This window comes from Diadema setosum, chromosome 11 (assembly GCF_964275005.1).
Source record: "Diadema setosum chromosome 11, eeDiaSeto1, whole genome shotgun sequence".
NCBI lineage: Eukaryota > Metazoa > Echinodermata > Echinoidea > Diadematoida > Diadematidae > Diadema > Diadema setosum.
Window position 1 is genome coordinate 6,873,374 of NC_092695.1, and position 21,513 is coordinate 6,894,886.

At 38.0% G+C, this 21,513-nt stretch overlaps 1 protein-coding gene across 1 annotated transcript; it reads left to right on the forward strand.

Moving 5' to 3' along the window:
• Positions 1–16,370, forward strand: LOC140235269 (G2/mitotic-specific cyclin-A-like). Its single transcript, XM_072315302.1, has 8 exons — positions 1–343; positions 523–853; positions 2,043–2,182; positions 2,625–2,848; positions 4,180–4,384; positions 8,649–8,759; positions 9,786–9,919; positions 13,029–16,370. Exons 1-8 carry the CDS (start codon positions 143–145, stop codon positions 13,078–13,080), a joined length of 1,398 nt encoding a protein of 465 aa, XP_072171403.1. The 5' UTR covers positions 1–142; the 3' UTR covers positions 13,081–16,370.
• Positions 16,371–21,513: the final 5,143 nt, after the last annotated feature.

The following is a 21,513-nucleotide window of genomic DNA, read 5'->3' on the forward strand; positions in this document are numbered from 1 at the left end:
GTGAGCACAGAAACTTATCGCCATCTTAAAGTCTCATAGCAAGTTACGCGGGGTTGTGAGCAGTTGGCGAAACCGTTGCTTGTTCATTTCAAGCGGGACAAGCACACATTCAAAGAGAGCAAAAGGCGCAGAAAGAGTCAAGATGTCGTTCCCGCTAGGCAGCTCAAATTCCAACATTGGCAGCAATATCCTGACGAACTTACCCCAGGGAGGAAATCAGTTTAGGAAGACAAAACGAGAAGACAACTACGGTCGAAATGGACCACAGGCTGCAAAAAGGGCGGCCTTGAGCACGATAACGAACACTCGTGTACAGCCAGCCCGTGCAGCTAAACAATTCAGGGTAAGCTACGTGCCTACGCTACGTAGGGAATTTACCGACGCCAACGGTACTTCGCATTTTGCTTACAAAGCCGAAATATTTCACCCTATTTCACTTTCACTGTATTTTGTTTCTGTAGGTTTTCTCGTACATTAAAATTACTGAGCCCAAGGGTGCCTATTCACTTTTTGCTTTTGCAGGTTTCGGGTGGAGAAGGTTCATTTCCCATCTTTCAAGATGAGAACGCACAGTCAAGGCTCCAGGCGGGAAAAGCGTTCGCTGTCCCAACCGCTACGGGCGGACCAAGTTTCGCCGTTCACGTCGACGCAACATCTTCATACGTGCAGCCACAAACCACACAAAGAACTGAGATTGTCACTTCGGACAAAGAAAATGAACATATTTTGCTGGACACTGCCCTAACGTTACCGGTTCCCCAACAGCAGCTCCAAAGAGTACCTTTGTCATCCGTCACAGATATTCTAGACAATAATGTCAGTTTACATGAAGAGAGTATAACCTCAGCACCAGGTAAAAATTTTACTAAACTTTTGGGTGGGGTTGCATTCATTAAAAGCTGTCGCTTTACTAAACTGTAATTTGACATAGACCCTCTAACAGTTAGACAAGACTTGCATGATGCAACATGTGAAATAGATATCTTATGAATTGAGTTTTTTTTTTCTTTTTCCAGGCAGATTTTCATAGTCCTATTAAATCCTTTATTTTTAATGGTCTAATTCTAAAACCTGCACCAAGGTTTGACCTCCCGTGCCAAAATTCAACCACACGCAAAAGGTTAGGTTATTAATCAATTTCTACATGTTGCTGGCCGTCAAAGTTTGGACAGTGTTATGTTCGAATTATTTGCAGCTTGCTTTATTAGAGACAGAGATCAATATTTGTATTTTGAGCCGTGAATGGTGGTTGAATAAAAAAATTCTAAATAGCCTAGACTTCTAGTCAGAGTGGAATTCTACTTTCTACTGCTGGTGGGGTATGGGGAATTGGAACGGAGTGGACGTGGATCTACCTGTTTACCTGGGGGTTGACCCAATTACATTGTATGATTCTCTCGCCGAATCAGCTGACAAGCAAAAAAAAAAAAAAAAGTCTTCATGTTTTTTGCTGCCACTTCTCTTCAAATGTGTAGACAAAAAAAAAAAAAAAAAGTTACCCCCTACCACTTTAAAATGTTTATGATAGATCATCAATTGACAAGATAACCAAAGCTCAGAAGAAGGACTTTACATTTTTTGCTACCATTCCTCTCCCAAAATCGTCTGACAAGCAAAAAAAAAAAAAAAAAAAAAAAAAAAAAAAAAAAAAAAAAAAAAGATAAATAAAGAAGTACCCCACTACCAGTTTCAAGTCTTTCCCATTATTAAAGTGAAAAATATTAGCACCAGCACTTTCAGATTTTGTCCAACACTTGCTGGGGGAAAACCTGACTGAAGTATGATCTGCTGGAATGTGGAGATGAGATTTAGGAGTATAAAACTATGTCCATGTATTTATTTTTCATTTTCAAACCAGTTTCTACAAGATAAAAAAGAATGATTCTATTCCATGGGAATGATAGAGTTGAAAGTATAAATAAGAGCAAATGCTGCATATGGCTTGAGTGTAGCTGAAATTAAGTAAACTAACAGAGTGACCAAGTTGCTGCTTGTACATTTCTATTTGCCTTTTGTTCATTCTTGGCATTTATTTTTTACAGAGGACTCGCCTATGCTTCTAGATACTTCTCTTGATGCAAAATGCATATCTCCTGAGACAGTGCAAGTTGAAGGGAGAGATTTGTCGTTGGGAGAACCGGAATACGCTGAAGAGATCTTCAACTATCTCAAGGAAGCAGAGGTAAAAAAAAAAAAAAAAAAGAACAAAAGAAAACAAAAGAAATGCTTCCCTTTGCAGCAATAAATGCAGTTTTTGGCCAGGAAATTTTCTTCTTGATATATTATATGCATTCTACTGAAATTGACCTGAAAAGTTCTCTTGTGCACTCTAGGGTATATGGTTGGAGTAGGGGTTTTAGTCCAAGTCGGGCTGGGTGTATATTTGTGTAAATCTTTTCTTGCAGTTGATCTTCAGTAGTGCTTATGGTTGTCAACACGAGTCGTGTATTTTACATGAGATTGTAAACTTGCAAATTTGCTTAAAAGGAAAAAAAAAAAGAAAAGGTGTACCGGGTGCAACAGTTAGCAATCAAATGGTTCAAATGAATCGTCCACATATCGACAGCTTCTATATGATTTGCTTAAAAGTAATGATGAGTTTTATTGACTTCCCAACCCTCCAGCAAAAGAACAGACCCCGCCACGGCTACATGAGGAAGCAGCCAGACATCACAAACAGCATGCGCTGCATTCTGGTGGATTGGCTGGTCGAGGTCGCAGAGGAGTACCGTCTCCACAACGAGACCCTCTACCTGGCGGCAGCTTTCATCGACCGCTTCCTCTCGCAGATGAGCGTCCTGAGAGCCAAACTCCAACTGGTGGGAACAGCCAGCATGTTTGTTGCTTCGTAAGTCCAGTGTACATGTGAAAGACCCAGTTTTCAGTGCCACATAATAGAAGGGTAAACTGCACATGGTTCACACCCAAGATTCCAGTAGTCTTCATAGAAAATTACATTTCAAGATGGGTTACCACAGTAAGCAGACTCACTAGTCCTAATCCTTTTTCAACGCATTTCTATAGCTCGGCTGTTTTTCTATGATTTAATCTCTGCCAAGTTTCCAAGTGCTGCTAAATCCGTGAAGGTTAAGTTTGTCCACTTATACAAGACATCTTTGGTTGACAATGTGACATTGTCCTATGTTTTTTGCAACTTGTGCCCATTTACTTTGTTACTTCTATCTGTTACTCAAGGCAGAAGAAACAAAAGATCATGAAGTTTGGAATGGCTAGAGTTGGATAGGAGGAGGGATGTGATACTCATTATTGTGTAGATGCTCCCAAAAGCATCCATTGTCTGTATCTGTAAAGAATAGACCTGCATGTGTTTTAAAATCTAACCCCTGAGGGAAAAAAAAGAAGTTTGGGAAGCCATTGTTTCCAATGGTTGCGTGCTCCAGTGAACATGACTTCTATGATATATGAATGGAAGCCACCACAATGCACTATTGTCTGATCCTATTGCTGGCTTCATCCACAAGCAGCAGTTAAGCCCAATGTATTAGATTCCCCCTCCCCTCAGATGGTCCAAGCTTGTGTCTGGGTTTCATGGCTTATTTGAGAATTCAGAAGTTTTATAAAGAATTTGAGAATGTACTAATCCTTGTTAGCATGCACAGAGCACTGCTTGATTGCCTTATGAGGGAGGTTAAAAAAACATCAGTAAAAAAGGGGGGATGGTCATCCCGTAAGTGTGCGCAATTGCCCGATTTGCTGGTGTCCAAACTTTGTGCATACATCAACAACAAACCTTATTCCTTAAAGCCAGAATGCTTGCAAGAGGCTTGTTTGACATAGCAACCATTAATTAACATGCAAAGGGGCTTCAAAATATTTTACAATTTGATTGGAGAAACTGAAAAGCTCATAGATAGATACTTTGGATATTAGATTGATAAAGTAATGCATACATATATCATAATACAGAGAACCATGTTTTAACGAGGACCTGAAAAATCATGACAATTATCTTGTTATCAGGTTTCTCAGTAAGTGAGGGTACAAAAACAAACAAAAAAATGACCTGCACTTTGTCATATTTTGATATATCTGGCACCTCTTGTGAAATATTGAAATGTTTGGCTTTATACTGTCCTTGAAACTATTTTACTCCTTTTATCTGCAAAAATACTGCATAGTTTTATTAAAGCAAATTTCTTGCTGATTCTGAATATGCAGGAAGTATGAGGAGATCTACCCACCCGACGTGAAGGAGTTTGTCTACATCACCGATGACACATACTCCGTCAAGCAGGTCCTGCGCATGGAACACCTGATCCTCAAGGTCCTGTCCTTTGACCTCGCTGTGCCCACCATCAACTCCTTCCTGCCCAGGTTTGTCAAGGCGGCTCAGGCCAACACCAAGACGGAACATCTGGCCCAGGTGAGGACAGGTCCCGCTTGGATCTTGGTGTATCAGTTTTAGTAGCTTACACTTTAGTAGCGTAACTCGGATACCTCGACGTCGGATAAGCCGAATATCACTTACCTCGGGGGCAAAATGAAAGTCCCGATTGTTCCGATGGAGTTTCCGTGTATTAAAATTCGCGTAGCTCGAAAAAGATAACTCGAAGTTCGGTTACCTCGAAGGGAAATCTAATGTCCCGATCTTAATTAACTTATTGTTTTTCCCAGCATGTTGCTCGAATCGAAATTGCAAACATCACTCAGCATCTCCGACTAAGCGCGCATGGACAGCGAAGACATGTCACAAATGTTTTCACACTCGATTGTAAATATTCTGTGACCAGAACAATCGCGCCCAAGAAGAAATACTCAATACACAGCTGACAAGGAAAATCCCCAACACCTACCAACACACGTACATGGTATGCACATAGCACCCGTGCCAATGGTGTGCTTTACGATAGCACTACGCGCTGCCCCATCATTTGCTTTTCTTTAACCACTGTGTTTTGATTTTTGGTCGAGACAGTCATACCGTGCGCGTAGATTTCTCAACCGTCGGGGCGCACCTGCTTACGTTGACAGTTATATCTTTGCCATTAATCACGCTCCACTGTCAAAACATCAATCTCCCTCGTAGTGCCTTTTTTTTTTAACTATTTTTTTTTTTGCCTTTCACGATCAATTGGAAGTTTACTTCCCCGAGAACGCAAGCACTGAAACTTTTTTTTTTCCAGCAATGCGATTATGAAAATCTGGAAGTATATGCCGATCACAATGAAGAATAGAATACACGGGGCTCCGCACTAAGTTTTATCGGGCCACCAATATCATTGATTTTTATTTTCTGGTGGTCAAAAGTAAAATCTGGTAACAAAAAAAAAATCAGGAAAAACATTAGAAAAACTAAATCGGTCCCACTAAACATAGACAAATTAATATTAAGCATTATTGAAGTGATACAGATGCCCATGTCTAAAACAAATGAATAGAAAATTCAATCATCTTACTCTGTGTTTAAAGATTTGACAAATAGGCGTAGAGATTATTTAAAAAGTTGATGCCCATTATATTGAGGAGGTCAAAACTTACGTTTGAAATGAGAAAATGGGAGCATTTGCTGACATTTGTTAGCATCCGACATTTGTTTTAGCATTGTAAAAAGCCGAAAGTTACCGTTATTCATTTTTAAATGTAAAAGCAAACAACCGACATTCATTTTAGAATCTTACAAAGCTGAATACTATCCTAATCCATTTCCAAACGTGAAAGCAAACATCCGCTATTTGTTTTAGCATCTAACTGAGCGGATTAATACCATTAATCATTTCCAAATGTTAAAGCAACAATCTGTTATCTATTTTTGCATCGTACGGAGCAGAATATTACCGTTATTCATTTCAAACATCCAACATTTATTTCATTATCGAACGGAGCCGAATGTTACTGCTGTCCACTTCCGAAAGTGAAATGAATCATCTGACAATTATTTTATCATCGCACGGAGCCGAATGTTACTGTTTTTCATTTTTGAACGTCAAGGTAGACATCAGACATTTTGGACCATGAAACGTATAGCTGAATGTTGCTGATATTTATTTCGAAATGTACCGTAGCAAATATCCAATATTTTTTTTTTATCATCGTATGGGGCAGAATGTTACTGCTGTTCACTTCCAAACATGCCAAACGTAAAAGCAATCATTCGACATGTATTTTAGCATCTTCCGGAGCTGAATGCTATTGACATCTACTTTCGAACGTAAAAGCACACATCCGGCATTTATTTTATCAGCGTACGGAGTTGAATATTATTGTTATTCACTTCGGAACATCAAAGCAAACATTCGACATTTATTTTAGCATCTTCCGGAGCTAAATGCTATTGCAATTTACTTTCGAACGTAAAAGCAAACATCCAGCATTTATTTCATCATTGTCAGGAGTTGAATATTATTGTTACTCTTTTCCGAACGTCAAAGCAAACATCAAACATTAATTTTACCATTAAACGCAGCTGAATGTTACTGTTATTCATTTCGAAATTTAAAAGCAAACATCAGACAGTTATTTTAGCATCATATGGACATGATGGAGCAGAATATTACTGCTATTTTCTTCCGAACATAAAAACGATCATCTGACATCTATTTTAGCATCTTCCGGAGCCGAATGCTGTTGCTATTTACTTTCGAAAGTGTAAGGAAACATCCGACATTTATTTAACCATCGTACGGAGTTGAATGTTATTGTTTTTCATTTCCGAACGTCATAGCAGAAATTCGACATTTATTTCAGCGTCTTCCGGAGCCGAATGTTATCCTTATTCATTTCCGAACACAAAATCAAATATCTAACATTAGTTTTAGCACCATACGGAGCTGAGTCTTATCGTCATTCATTTCCAAAAGTATGAGCAAACATCCGACATTTATTTTAGTATCATGCCGAGTCGAATACTACCGTCATTCATTTCCACAATTAAACGCAAACCCTTGACATTTATTTTAGCATCTTACGTAGCCGATTGTTACCGCTGTTCATTTTCAAAAGTAAAGGCAAACATCCGATTTTTTTTTTTTTTTTGTGGCGCGATCGGGCCACCAAAATCTTTATTTCTGAAATTTTGATTTCATTTCCGATTTTCACTCAATTCATTCATATAAAAGTTGATTCAATTCAAATTGACAAGCATGCAAACAATCAGTAGGCACCACTATAACAGACACCATGTTGAACATCGATAAACGTTGAACATCGATAAACATCGGATAAGTCGAAGAAAATTCGACGTACGCATACCTCGAAATTCGCGTACGTCGAACCATTTTCTTCAGTCCCGACGAATTCGAGGTATCCAAGTTTGACTGTATATGCACAAACTGACAATTATATATTTAATTAGAATGGGATATCTGACCAGTTAGTCTGAAAAGAAAAAGTAAAATTATATATGCACAGTAGTAAAGTTTGATCAAAGTCAGATAAAAATGAGGCAAGTTCTAACGTAAGATTTCACCAGTTATTGCAAAACAGTTCCCCAGTAGTCGTGAATGTGCAAATAAGATTAGCTGATGTCATCTTACAATTTTTCTTTGTGTACCAAAAAAAAAAGTGAAATTGAATTTTGATGAGATATGAAATTTTCCGCATGCTTTCAGAACAGTGGCGCTTGTTACAACTGACATGTGCAAAATGTCTAGTACTGGTAGATGTGATGCCATGGTACAAGACTCCCTTTAGCTTACATTCAATTCTTGCAAAACACACAACATCCAATTCCAAGGAGAATGTTCTGTGCACGAAGTTCTAGCGCTGCAACAGTATAACTTTAATAAAATCAAGGGGGTTACACAAGGCTGCACACTAACCCATTTTTTCTACTGGTCCGACCTGTCTATTGGACCAGTGGGTACCCAGTTTTTCTATATTTTTTTACTGGTCCATTCCTGAAAAAGTTACTGGTCCAACGGTGATTTTTCCTGGTTACGGACCGTCTGACCAGTACCAGTGTGCAGTGTTGGGTTCAGTTGTTTGATTATTGACAGGAAAAAAAAAAAAAAAAATTAAAGGTGCATAGTCCCGGTAGTGTAGAGGGCACTGTTGATGATACTGCCAATCACCGTTAGCATTGATCCAAAGATTACCGAAGTTGAGCTGTCATCAAGAGTAAAGTGCGTAGGTGTTGCTATTAAAGTAACGTTGCCTTTGTTGTCTTCTGTGCGCATCGCGCAGTCTGTGGTAATGCAAGGGTGTGTGCATATGTGCTTATTATGACATCACAAAAGAAGTTTGCTGAAGCTATCATCCCCCTCAGCCGAATCATGAGCCGAACTGTGATCCGACCACTGACTGCAGTGAATCGGACTTCTTCGGACTCGGGGGAAGTGGGTCAGAGCATAAGCGCTAAAGAGGAGTCGATAGCGTAGGTTTCTATAGGAAACTTGCACCGTGCGCCCGCGTACGCATTTGACTAAAACACCGGGACCATGCGCCTTTAACCCCTGGGAAAACAACAAAAAAGATCATTTTCATTTCCTGAAGTTGCTTAATTCAGTCTGACTTTTGTTAAATGTTGATATTTGTGTTTACATGAATTTATGGTCTTATTAAAGCCAGCTTTATAAGATAGAGACATTTCCTTTAAATTCTTTCCCCCAAAGGTTGACATTGTAACTTTCCACACAGTATACTGGGTTTTAATAATTATTCTCGATCCTCTGTACCCATGTTTCTAATAGTACTTGGCCGAGTTGACGCTGCAGGAGTACGACTTCATCAAGTACGTCCCATCGGTCATCGCAGCCTCGGCCGTCTGTCTCGCCAACCATACGCTCAACAACGAAGGCTGGGTAAGTACTGTGAAGCCTTCATAGTCATGCACTCTACACTCGCAAACGCATAGCACGCTTTTTCCTTCTTGAATTATCTCCAGAATGGCACAAAGAGTTTGCATTCAAGAGCGAAATATATTGCTCAATAATGTTGTTTCTGTCTACCAGAGGTAGCCAAGTTCCCCTGATTCTGCAGAAGGCTTCCCAAGAATGTCAGTATTTCTTCATGTCTGGATCAGAGAATATAAAAGTCCATCCTTCGTGGGAATTAATTTTGACCTTTGAGATGCATGCAACTCCTTGATTTGCTCTTTTTTAGAATCACACTGATTTTGATAGGTGAATGTGTGCAGCCCTATGTCTACACATAGGACTGGAGAATTGGTTTGGATTTGGGCAAAATTTAACTGACGTGTGATAAATCGACACATTATTTGAGCCTGAATGTGCTTCACTTGACTACAGCAAAGCTTCAACTTAGTGACCATAAGTTATTCAGAGTTTTCTGTAGAGGTAGCAGAATGTATTGCCCTACTGGCCCAGCAAGATGAAAATTAAGTGCTTTATTGATGAAAGGGCTTATAGTCTAGCTTTGTTCTGGAGATACCCCCCCCCCCCCAACTCATTTGAAGGGTTCTGCCTGTTACTTGAATCTTCACAAAAGAGAGCCAGGGATGTGGGCCTTGTGCAAATGGAGACTGATGTGGAGAGCAATTTGAATATTAATCATGCTAATTGATGCAAAATCTGGCTCAATTTTACTAATCAACATATGTTTTATCAGCCCTTGAGAAGCTTTGAAGCAATCCAGAATGGGGGAGGGGAAAACAAAAAATTCTCTCATAGCGATCAGTCACTTAGTACAGTGGCTGTACATTATTTTCCTTGTTTCCTTATTTGTTCACAATATTTTGTTCAAATCAATGCAGAAATGAATGAAGTGAAAGTTAAAGGAGAAATGCATGTCTACCAAACCCATGGGGGTGCAATATGGATAATATCAACGACTCTATGTGCAATTGTTTTTCATCGTTTTAAATCCAGAATGCAACGATGGCCCATTACACCGGCTACCAGCTGTCTGACATTTGGCAATGTGTGCAGGACCTTCATCAGCTGTTTGCCAAGGCGCCCACAATGGACCAACAGGCAGTCAGGGAAAAATACAAGTCACAGAAGTGAGTCTTTGCAAACTACATGTAGTTTTGCCTATGGTGTTTGCTTATTGGGAGTTGTATGTAAATTAAAGGACCTAGATCACCTTTAAACATATGGATTGATAGAATGCAGCAATATTAGTAGAACACATTAGTGAAAGTTTGAGGAAATTCAGACAATCTGTTCAAAAGTTATGCATTTTTAAAGTTTCAGTTCTGCAATCTATGGATGTAAAGACTACTACTGCTTGTGATGTCATATGTGTAGAACAATATAAAGAAAATATAAAGTAGATTCAACACGTTTTCGTTTTTCTCACATAAAAAAAGCACATGACTTGCCTCTTTCAGAAGGCAGGGGTAGTAATATTACCCTTTGACATATATATGTCAGTTGCAAGTTTTTTTCAAAAAATGAAATATTGTGGAATTCTCTTTATATTTTCTTTATATCGTTCTATGCATGTGAAATCAACTTTAGTTGATCTTCTCACCCTGCAGTGACTGCATCGAATCTTTAAAAATTCATAACTTAGATTGAACAAATTGATTTTCCTCAAACTTTCACTGCTGTGTTCTACTTATATTGCTGCATTATTTCAATCCACATGTACATGAAGGTGAACTTGTCCTTGAAGCTCTGACTTGGTAGGTTTCATAATGATCTGTTTGGAATACTCTGTCATGTTCAGTCTTATTTTGATGTGTCTTTTGTTGATCAAAAAAACAACAACCTAGGATTCTTCAGGGCATTTTAATTTGAAACATTTGTTTATACATGTATTACATTTTGTTCATTAGCTGTGCATGAGGAAATGTAGCCAAAATCCATGTCTTACTTTTCTGAACATCACTTTCCAAGTTCATTGTCAGGGTTCTACCTCACACCAATGTGAATTATCAATCAATATTTTTAGTGTAAAGTAGCAGTAATAGAATATCATGGTTGCCCATGACTTCTAAAAACTTGTTGCAGTCATATCACGTCTGAAGGTCTCAAATTTGTGCATTCAAAATTAGCACAGTGACAGCATATTTTGTGTTACAGGGGAAACTCGATATAACGAACACTGCTATAACGAGATATCGGTTATTACGAGGAAATTTTCGCGGTCCCAAATTTCCTTCCACACAATTCTATGCAAAACGCTACTCTTATAACGAGATCGGCTATTACGAAATAACTGCTATAACGAGATAAATTTTGTGATTTCCAAACAAAGAAAAACATAGTTAATCAAACCTGTTATAGCGAGGTAAAGCAAAATCTCTTAGGGTAAAGCTTTACTTCGCCTGTGCTATCATGTTCCAAGATTGTAAAGCTCGATGCGACGAAAACTGTGTCTTGAACACACATATTTTCTTCAGTGCACTCCAGCTAGCACCGCATGTTGTGTGTGTGTGTGCGCACACTGATACATGTAGAGAGTGTGGTAGTAGTATTGTATTGCCCTATGCATACATGACATCATCATGACGTATAGCAGGTGTGAGGCAATCTGATGCTGTGATTGGCTTTTCTACTAGGGAATTCCCCATCTTCACACACGCATCTAGGCATCATGTACATAAAAGAATGTGTCACATACACACACAGCATTGTGCAGATCATATTGAGCATTCCACACACAACACACGCTTGCCATAACCACATACCCAATCAATCCAAAGACGATCGTGACACGATTGCAAGGTATACATTTACAAATTCTAACATCCAAGAAACACATTCTTGATACAATGTATTGGATTTAATTGGCGAAAAACATCTTCTCACCCATAAAGGTGAATAATTCCCTCACACACAGTACCAGGTTATTATTGATTGAAAGGTGATGGGTAGTCCCACATGTGTAAATCAATGTCTTAATGTTATGCTTTTTTCATGCCTACTGATATAACGAGATATCGGCCATAAAGAGGAAAACGACTCGGTCCCGACCATCTCTTTATATCGAGCAGGGAGGTGCTAGAGAAGGAGAGACAACTACTAGCTGCTCTCCTTTGAAGTTATGCGCTTAACTACAGGTGGAAACCAGGTGCTTTGACAAAAGAGAGCATCAATGATCGGGACTAGCGCTCTCACATCTACAAATACTTGACCCTACTGCAATTCGCTCTCTCTTTCAATGTGATGGCAACAATGAATTTGTGTACCTTGACTTGAAGCAGCGAATCAAAATGCAGTGTAAAACTGACAATTTTAACAGCGAATAGTTTAAAAGCATGCTGGAACATGCTTTACCGAACTACTTTATTTTAAAGATCAAAATATCCCAGATTAAAAGATAGAAAACTAACATGCGGAAATGTGCGCATTATAGAAAAATATTAGGTTTTTAAGAGGGCCTAATTTTCATTTCATTTCGATTTGCGCATTACGAAGAAACTAGAAATACATGTTTTTTAATATTGAATTCTTTCCTAAACTATTCTAAATCAATTTGAGTATTTCATTTAAAATTCTACAATGAAATAAAGCTTGTAATTCAACGAAAGGTAAAATGGGTTCTTCGTCTCCGAACTTCATCTTGCAACTAGAGCGGTGCCGAGCATGACTTCAAAGCGTAGTGGAATGCTAGACATCCCATTGTACGCCTTGAACCCAAACATGTGTTTGCATGAAATACGAAGAGTTGCCACTCCATCTCTGTAACACCTCCCTGTATCGAGTTTCCACTGTATTACGGCTGCTATGTGAACAAAAGTGTCATGCAGTACTCTGGAGCTCAGCAGGAACCGCAGATGTTGACATTCTAGATAGAGAGATATCATTTGCTATGCCACATAACACGCTAGAAGAATATACCAGTACATTTGTACTGCTTTAATTGCACTTTTGCTCCAAAGGGTACAACTCAAGGTTTATCTCTTGAACATGAAGACTGTATTTGTGGTCACAAATCCGTTGTTACCATGTGCCAATGCACGAACTATTATGGGGGTTTTCCTTCCTGCAAAAAAGTGGTCACTGCACCACTGAATACATTTTATGAAAGCTTTTATGTCCTCAACATCCTGATTTCATGAAGAAATGCTGTTGATCATGTGATCCTTTTTGTTCTGTTTTAGAATTTAAAACATTTGCATGTAAAACTTTGTTTTCTTTTACCCGTTTCGTTGTCATTAGGTACAGTGGTGTTTCTTCGACCCCTGTTCCGACTACTCTGCCGTCGCTATGAAGGCATCTCCCGGGGGAAATGTTATCAATGTTTGCTAGCCCAGCCGGGGATGTGGGATCGCTGTGTTAACAACTCTTGAATCATGACTATCCCGTGCATGGAGTAGGGGCTATCGTGGAAGTGGATGTTTGGTGCAATTCTATCACACGACATGTATTCACTCTTAGGTGCTGGATAGCTTTCACGCATTGATTTCGCGTACTTGTGTGTTCTAGCTGCCGCTGAATCCAAGTGTTGGTGAATATCTGACTGAAGATCATCTAGAGGCACTAGAAGAACCATGCTTTAAAGTGCAGAAGATTAAATTGCATCCCTTTTGTGATTAATGTATAAAGTACTCCCAATATCTTCAAAATCTTTCCCAGACTTGCATCGTTTCTCAGATTGTTCAACTCGAGGCATGCCCGCCATGAAGAATGATCAATGCCTCATGAGTTGATCTCGGTAGAAGGTCAACATTTTGTTCCCAGACAGCACTGTAACTTGTGTATGCTTTGTTTGTGCCAAACGGATTTGTTGGAGTGTAAACAGTAATAGCTCTTTGCTGTGACTTCACTCTAACATAGGCGGGAGTGTATAAACATGAAATGCTCCTATGCTGAGTGTGTGCCTTTTATTTGGATGCAAGTCTGTACAAGGTTGCAAAGCGACGTGTGTGTAGAAATTGCCATTCCCCGAGTGGCATATGAAGATATGTTGAACAATATGGCAGGACCCAACATCAGCTTTTTTACTCACTTGTCCATCAGGCGTATTGAATCAATTTCCAAATTTTTCCTAGGCCTGAAAGAAAGAAAAAAAAAAAAAAAAAAAAAAAAAAGCGCCAATGAATTAGTTGATTCAAGGAGCTTCAGGTTTTTCATGTCAAAGCTTTACTTACCCAATTAGGCAAGAAATTTTAAACACTTTTTTTACTGTCGTTTGCAAGACACAGTATTACTTGTGCTGGGTAAGTGCTAATAGTAATGTTGAGCCCTGCATATGGTACAATGTATGTGAAACTGTTTTGGGCTCTACCCTGCACAAAATTCAATTCACTCTTAGGGTCCACTACAGTCAACTTTCCTAATTTGTTTAAAAATAATGTTTTAGGATGTTCCTATCAACCTTGTGCTTTCTTCAAATGTGACTCACATAGGTTTGGACATGTCTGTTTGAACATGCCTGTTTGATTAAGTCCAAGTGCAAATGATGAAAGTTTATGGCACGTTGCTCATATCACACAATGGCCCATTTTTGCTATCCTTGCCTTATGTAAACAAACACAAAATTATATCAATTCTTGATATGGCAAGTGCTTCATATGTGAAAAAAAAAATATTGGAACATTATGTAAAGATGCTAAGCTTGTTTTTCTCTGATACAAGTTCTCATCCTATTGCATTTTTATTACCAGTCAGATAGAAATTTGCTGTTTTAAATCAAGAGAGAACAATTTGTGATAACTGGATGTTTCCACTTGTACGACTTTGCAATGTTTTTATCAATGGTTTTGTGAATCTATTCTGTGATTGCCAAGTTTTGAGAGCTACAGCAAATCAGGGAAAGAAAAAAACTCCTTTGTGTAGACAAAAATGGACAAAGTATGAAATGCACTGTACATTCAATCAGTGATTTTTAACTTCATATTCAACATGTGTCACAAAAAAAAAAATGAGTACATGGTGTTATGCATCACTTTAAATTTACATCTGTCTTCATAAACCGATTGTTGTACTGCTTATATTCTCGTCATCGAAGCATAATTATGCAATCACCACCATCAGCATGAAGTTTATCACCTCCAATGTCTAGTTGGTATTTACAGTTTCTTTTAAGCTACTATTTTATCACACTGCTGGGTGCATGATCTCTTTTGTACATCACTGTAAATAACAATTTATGTTCTATTTATATGCTTTACCTTCACTTGAACAGATTTTTTTTTTTCTTCTGTCTTTATTAGTGCTCCCTATTTATTTACACCTATCTTTTGATTGAGCATTATACTTTCTATTTACTCTTTATTTAAGAGAATCTTTGATCACAAATCCTCAAAACCATCACAACTTTTATGTGAATTGTCAGACATCAACAAATTGTATTTCTCACTGGACATTGGCAGGATTTGTATTTAATTTTTTTAAGAACCAGGTCATGACACTCGAAAAAAAAAAAAAAGAAGGAAAATGGTGACTTTCATCCAGGCACCAAGTGAAAATATCCATCTGAAGTTGAAATTTTAATATCGTGTAGTACTCTAAATGATCTTGTAAATAACTCTTTGTAAATAGCTGTTTTGAGATAGCCAATTTTAAAGTTCTCTTTGTAAATATTTTATGAGAGGCGAATTTCATTGATAAAAAGGCAAAGTTTGTCACTTTTTTAAAGGAAAATTAAAATTTGAGGAAGATCTGAATTTGAACCTTGTGTGCATTTCAAAAACAACCATGCTTGTGATGTAACATAGTGATTTGAAACATTAGAATCTGGAGTGAAAACAAAATTGATCTTGTCGTAATAGTGCAACACTGGTACTGCCAGTAGAGCTCTTTTGGAGGAAAAACCTAATTATGCAATATAAACATTTTAAACAAAATTTTAGAAACTGGATTAATTTGAATAGTATACAATACATGGCAGAGTATGCCAAGTCTTCATAATGAGCAGAGTTGCAATTCCAAAACTTTAGCTACATATCTCTATGAACTTGTTCAGTCTTTGAATTATGTCAAGCTTGGCAAAGCAGTCATTCTATTTCTGTGTTTAGTCTGGCCAACTTTCTGCAGAATTTGTTACGATTTTTAGCATTACAAATGGATTACGCCTCTGCAAAACCATCATATTCCGTCTTGTAGCGTAAAATGTTTTGTGTTATCTGTACACATTAAAAGCATTCCACCATTGAGACCAGATGAAAGGAATCCATGTGATATGTGGAGAAGTGATTTCCATTCCATAACCGGCAACTTTTTATTGTGTGCTCTTTACTTGCCCAGCTGTGTGATGCAGCATGTGGAAATTGCTTGTTTGCATTAGCAATCAATCATTTACTGAACAGTCACAATTTTTTCACATGGGGCCGCACTGAGCAGGAATGAGTGCACTCAATGAGATTCTTGGTTAAACACAGGTAATCATGAGTTTGGAAAAAAGCAAAAGCAAATGTTGATTGTATTTTGTGAAATCTCGCCAAACAGTTTGCAGACAAATTGATGTCAAACAGGTTCAAATACTTTGAATGTTTTTATGCCGGAATAAAGTGACTAAGCAGCCTTTTTACAAAATAAAGCAAACATTCTTCTATCGTACGATATTGAGTACCGTTGCATTAATTTGTGTGTAAGGTTTTAAAAAAGCTTTGCTCGAATCGTTTTCCTCCCATGGTCTTTCAGTGTTGTAACTTGTATGTGTCATTTTCCTTAGCTTCATTCTTCTACACACTGTACCTAGTTATTGTACAAGTTATTTTTCCTTTAACCCAAACTAGCCCCCCCCCCCCCCCCCCCCTCTCACATTCTTTGTGATATGCAGCCTTCGCAATAAGCTATCGACACCAACACAATTTCTTTCGGGTCCTCTGAATCTTTTGAGACCCAAGTTAGTGACACCTGGGGGCTTGGTTTAAGTTACTTAGTATGCACAAGTATGTACAGCATGTGCACGTCCGACCACAATTTGCTCCAAAACGTGAATTCATGTGCAATCAATGCATTTTGTGCTTTAAAATTTGATATACACGTAACACTATTAGAGCATAATTGTTTTACCTTATACATTGTATTAATGCAATATAGAAAATACGTTTTCATGCAGGGAACAGTGTTGACAACAAAACTTTATTTAAAAAAACAAAACAATTGGAAACGGTCGTAAATACAAATACATGTACAAGTGTACAGGAAAAATTACAAGAAGAAGCGATGAAAAATTGTTTTCATGGTATTTTTTCACTTGTCTTATTTTGATGGAAAAATTAGTAAAGAAAAAACAAAATACAAATGTATGCCTTTTTGGGGCTTCATTGATTTATACATGCAGCAAAATTCTTATTTTATATTTACATAAAGCACAAATTAGCATAAATGATAATTTTAAAAAAATCATTTACAGTCTTGTAGATTGTTTCAGGTAGTGTGTGTGCTGATTCATTTCAAAATGTTGGGGTTGGGGAACTGTCCCCCCGGCTGAATCATATATGCGGCACTGGCCCGATAGTGTGACGTGTGTTCAATGTACATGTACAGTGTATTTATTATAGCTGTACATGCGTACGACATTCAAAATTTTACAGTTCTACATTCAGTCCACTACATGAATTCTTTTCTCTCTCCCTCCCTCTCTCTCTCTCTCTCTCTCTGATGTACTGCACTGTACATTAACGTTGGTAACAGCAAGTGTTAGGGAAGTTTGTTTTTTTGTTTTGTTTTATTTTTTATTATAAATTTTGCTCCGTCTGACAGATGAGTTTCGTTAATTTGTTTTGGTAGATAACCAGTAAACCTTGCCTAAGTCGATCTTGCATAAGTCAAATAATCACCATAGTCAAATGTCTTTTTTAATAAGTCCTCTCTATATTCTATTCTCTTGATTTTAATCCCTCATAAGTCAAATTTTCTCTGTAAGTCGAACCTATTTCTTCAGTCCAAATAGATTCCACTCAGGCAAGGTTGACTGTACAATACCCTAGACACGTGTGTAGACCTACGTAATTTCCTATTTCGCTACATGTACAGTATATGCACATAATGATGTCATTTGTTAGGCAGAAATTCAACTTCATTTTGTACCATGTAAAATTTCTGATTTTTTTTTTTCTTGTTTTGATTCCTACCTCTTGAACTAAGACAATTTGTCAGGTAAAGCAACTCTCCAAAATAAAATGGAAACTCTCACACAACAGCTGGAAAGAGTATGAACACTTAGCATACCTGCAGGCAGACTGTTTTTGTACTGCAGTAGTAATACATTTGATTTTTTTTTTTATTCTTTTTTTTTTAGGGTAGGAAGTTTTTTTCTTTTATCGATTTATTCCTATTTCTCAAGCTCGATTGCCATGAACTCATCATATCAAACGAGTAAAAGAAGAAAAAGAAGAAGAAGAAGAAGAAGAGAGAGAGAGAGAGAGAGAAAAAAAAGAGGTCTTCACGTTTTCCTGCCATCTTAATTCTCTCACCATGTTAGCTGACAACAACAACAAATTCCTTTAACAATTATGGCTGTCAGTTCTCTCCCCAAATCGAACTGACAAGCTAAAACCAAACAAAACAGAGCAAAACAAAAACTAAAAACAACAACAACAACAACTTTCGGAGTATCTTTGTGACACTCGGAAAGCCATATTATGTCTACGCTGCGAGCTGACACGTCAAAAAATTATGCCAAAAACTCAAGCAATGTTCCAACACGTGACTATTTCATCGAGTTTCTAGTACACTAGTGTTTGTAAATTGTACGGATTTATTGGAGGTGGGGGAATGCCCTAGATACTAATGTCGATGATGACGTCATATTCTGCCGTACGTGATCTAGCTAGATCTCGTGACAAACCAAGAAGTGACGTGTTCAATATTAAATCGCCGTGGCAGCAATCGAAAAGCGTCGTTCATGTGACCGGTCTACTTTTGGTTTCATTCGGTGAGGTTCCTCTTACCTAATACTACTCTGGATTTCGTTTACAACAACACGTAGATTACGTGTACATTTTCATTACATCTCCTGTTTCTTGTCAGTTTCTTGCCATAGAAAAGGAGTGATTTTGCTGGATGAACTAGCGCTAGCACGTACGTGTCACAACTAATGTTGCACCACAGCGTGTGTCATTGCGCAATGACAATGTTATATACAGCGTATACACACGGGCAGCTTTACTTGCACTTGCAGCCATAGTAAATATACCGTATTTTAAACACGTTTTTTTTTACCTTTAAATAATGGCGTGTGAAGATTATGTTCTGGCTTAATATATAGACGTACACAACAATGTCAACGAATCAATGACAAAGTAATTTTGCTTCAAGAAAGGTAATTACGTTTACTTCAACTTGTCTCCATAGTTTATGATCTAGATTTCGGTCTAGAAACCAGACAAGTCAAGTATTGTAAAGTTTAGTAGAAATAGAATTAGCTAGAACTTGCTAGACACATTCTGAAATTAACTGGACAGAAAAATCTGTATACATAGTTATGGTCAGGGGATTCTTATGAAGTCTCCGCAGAACATATCCCCAATGTCAAGATACTGACTGATATTTCGGTCAAGATACTGACTGATCTTTCGGTCAAGATATACTGACTGATCTTTCGGTCAAGAGACTATTAAACAAGGCAAGGTTATTGAATGAATACATCTCACCAAAGTAAATTGTTAGCTATCTTCAATCTGATCGTTTACAAATCCATCAAGTCAACAACAACAACAACAAAATGTTTGTGGTTAATTGATGGTGAATCTTCATGCAATATGATGGAATATGATATTTATGAATTATTGCTACTATGAATCTGGGGTAGAATAAAAAGAATAGTGTGATAAGGTGTGTCTTTATTAGAGTCCCCTTTTCATTTCTTAATAGCCTTGTACACACTCCTCACTCTCAACTCTAATAACCTTTGAAAGGATGATGCTACTGCTTTGGAAGTTGGCATCAATTATGGGCAGAATGTGTTGATAAAGGCAGGCTTAATTTCTGTTTAGTCTGATAATCCCTTCATTGCTGTTACTCGGGTGATTTACATCCTGTTTTTGTCCCATTCATCACACAGCCAGCACGGCTTGGTAAAGATTTAGCGCTTGAATAGACACTGTACTTCCGAGCCTCTTTTCTCAGTTCACACTTTTCCTGATTGCAGGGATGCCAAGTTCAAAAAAATTTTATGAGTGAGATTTTCATGACTCGGCATCTCGGCATGCGAATGTGCGCACGAGCGAGGGTGTGGGAGGGGTTTTTCCCCCCTTTGGCCTCCCACGGTAGGGAGCTTTTTCAATTATTTTTAGCACTTAATGGTGCGATCAGGTGCATACTTAAGTGACTATTTTTTACTTATTTTGAAAGACAAAGGGGAAATATACCTTCATCTGCAACTATCACTTTAATCTTTTGAGCTATACTCCTTATTATAGGCCCAAGTTGCAGACTTGGCCCGATGCGTGAGAAAAATGGGTGTCATGCGTGAGATCGTGAGATTGCCCCTAAATGCTTGAGTCTCACGCAGAATGCGTGAGACGTAGCTCTGCGAGCGTGTGCTTTCTTTCCTATATTTAGATAGGTTAGAAGAGTCCATTTGATTTGAGTTATACACCATTTTAAAGCTTAAAATATGCTCTTTCAGAATATGCTCTAAACTAAAATTTGATGTGTGGCCACCTTCTGTTCGTTTTGTGATGCAGGGTCACGTATACAGAAAGCTCAAAATTAGTACCAATTGATAGATCACTCCTCATATGTGCATTGTATGAGTGCATGTAATCAGAGATGCCAATTAGTTTCCCAACTGGCTGAGAGTGAGTAGGTATGGCTTATCTTTCACTGAAAGTATAGCTGTCTGAATTTATGTATACAGTGTAGTGGCTTTGTGATAATAATATTGAGTGATGGATGAATGTAATAGTTTTGCCATACATTTTCCTTTTTTTTTTTTGGGGGGGGGGGGGCTATACTTTACTCAGATGGAGAAGTGTGAGAACAATCCAGTTCTATTTCTCTTCTTAATCAGATCCGAAATGTTGAAAACAGGGAAAATGCAAACGCCTGCATTTATCGGAAATAAGGAGGAAAGTGTTAAACCGGCTTTCCATGAGGGTAAAATTTCAAACACTGTCACAAAATACAGCTCAGATTTATACTTTTGCACATATTTTTGAACGGAATTGACTTTTGTTTTTTATGCTTTGTCATTAGGTGAAATTTCAGTGCATTTGATATACATGTATAAACGAGTAGCATATACCCGATATTATGTTAGTGTTAAAAATGAATCTTCAGATTGCTCAGAAAGATGGCGGCTTCAAGCATCGAACATCAAAGGCACAAATGCACCTGTGGAATTCTTTTGTCCATCCATAGAAAACTGACAGCTGATTGAATAATCATAGTCAGTTGTAACTCCATCTCTCGAACCTCCTTGGTCAAACCATCCTCAACGGGTATATCTGCGGTAATGTGCACATCATATCCATTGGTATGGCTTTGGGCATTCGGTTCCTCCACAGTTAACATGACAGCTAGTGCATCGATCAGTCATAGTTTTTCATGTCGTATTACCAACTTATCCTGATTCATATATCGACAAACATATTTAATATTTCTCTCTTTTTTTTTTTAAACATTCAGCAGTCTGATGACAGCCATTTCATGACCAAGATGACTCGCCTCTTCGGCCTCATGGTTTGCATCGTGATGTCAGTTTTTGGAAGTGAAAATCAGCCAGCAAATCACTTAGTAAATGTGAGTT

Coding starts and splice junctions, on each gene's coding strand:
- LOC140235269 (XM_072315302.1), top strand. CDS start 143: ATGTCGTTCCCGCTAGGCAGCTCAAATTCCAACATTGGCAGCAATATC. Junction 8,760..9,785: donor CGCTCAACAACGAAGGCTGG/GTAAGTACTGTG, acceptor TTTTAAATCCAG/AATGCAACGATGGCCCATTA. Junction 9,920..13,028: donor GAAAAATACAAGTCACAGAA/GTGAGTCTTTGC, acceptor CGTTGTCATTAG/GTACAGTGGTGTTTCTTCGA.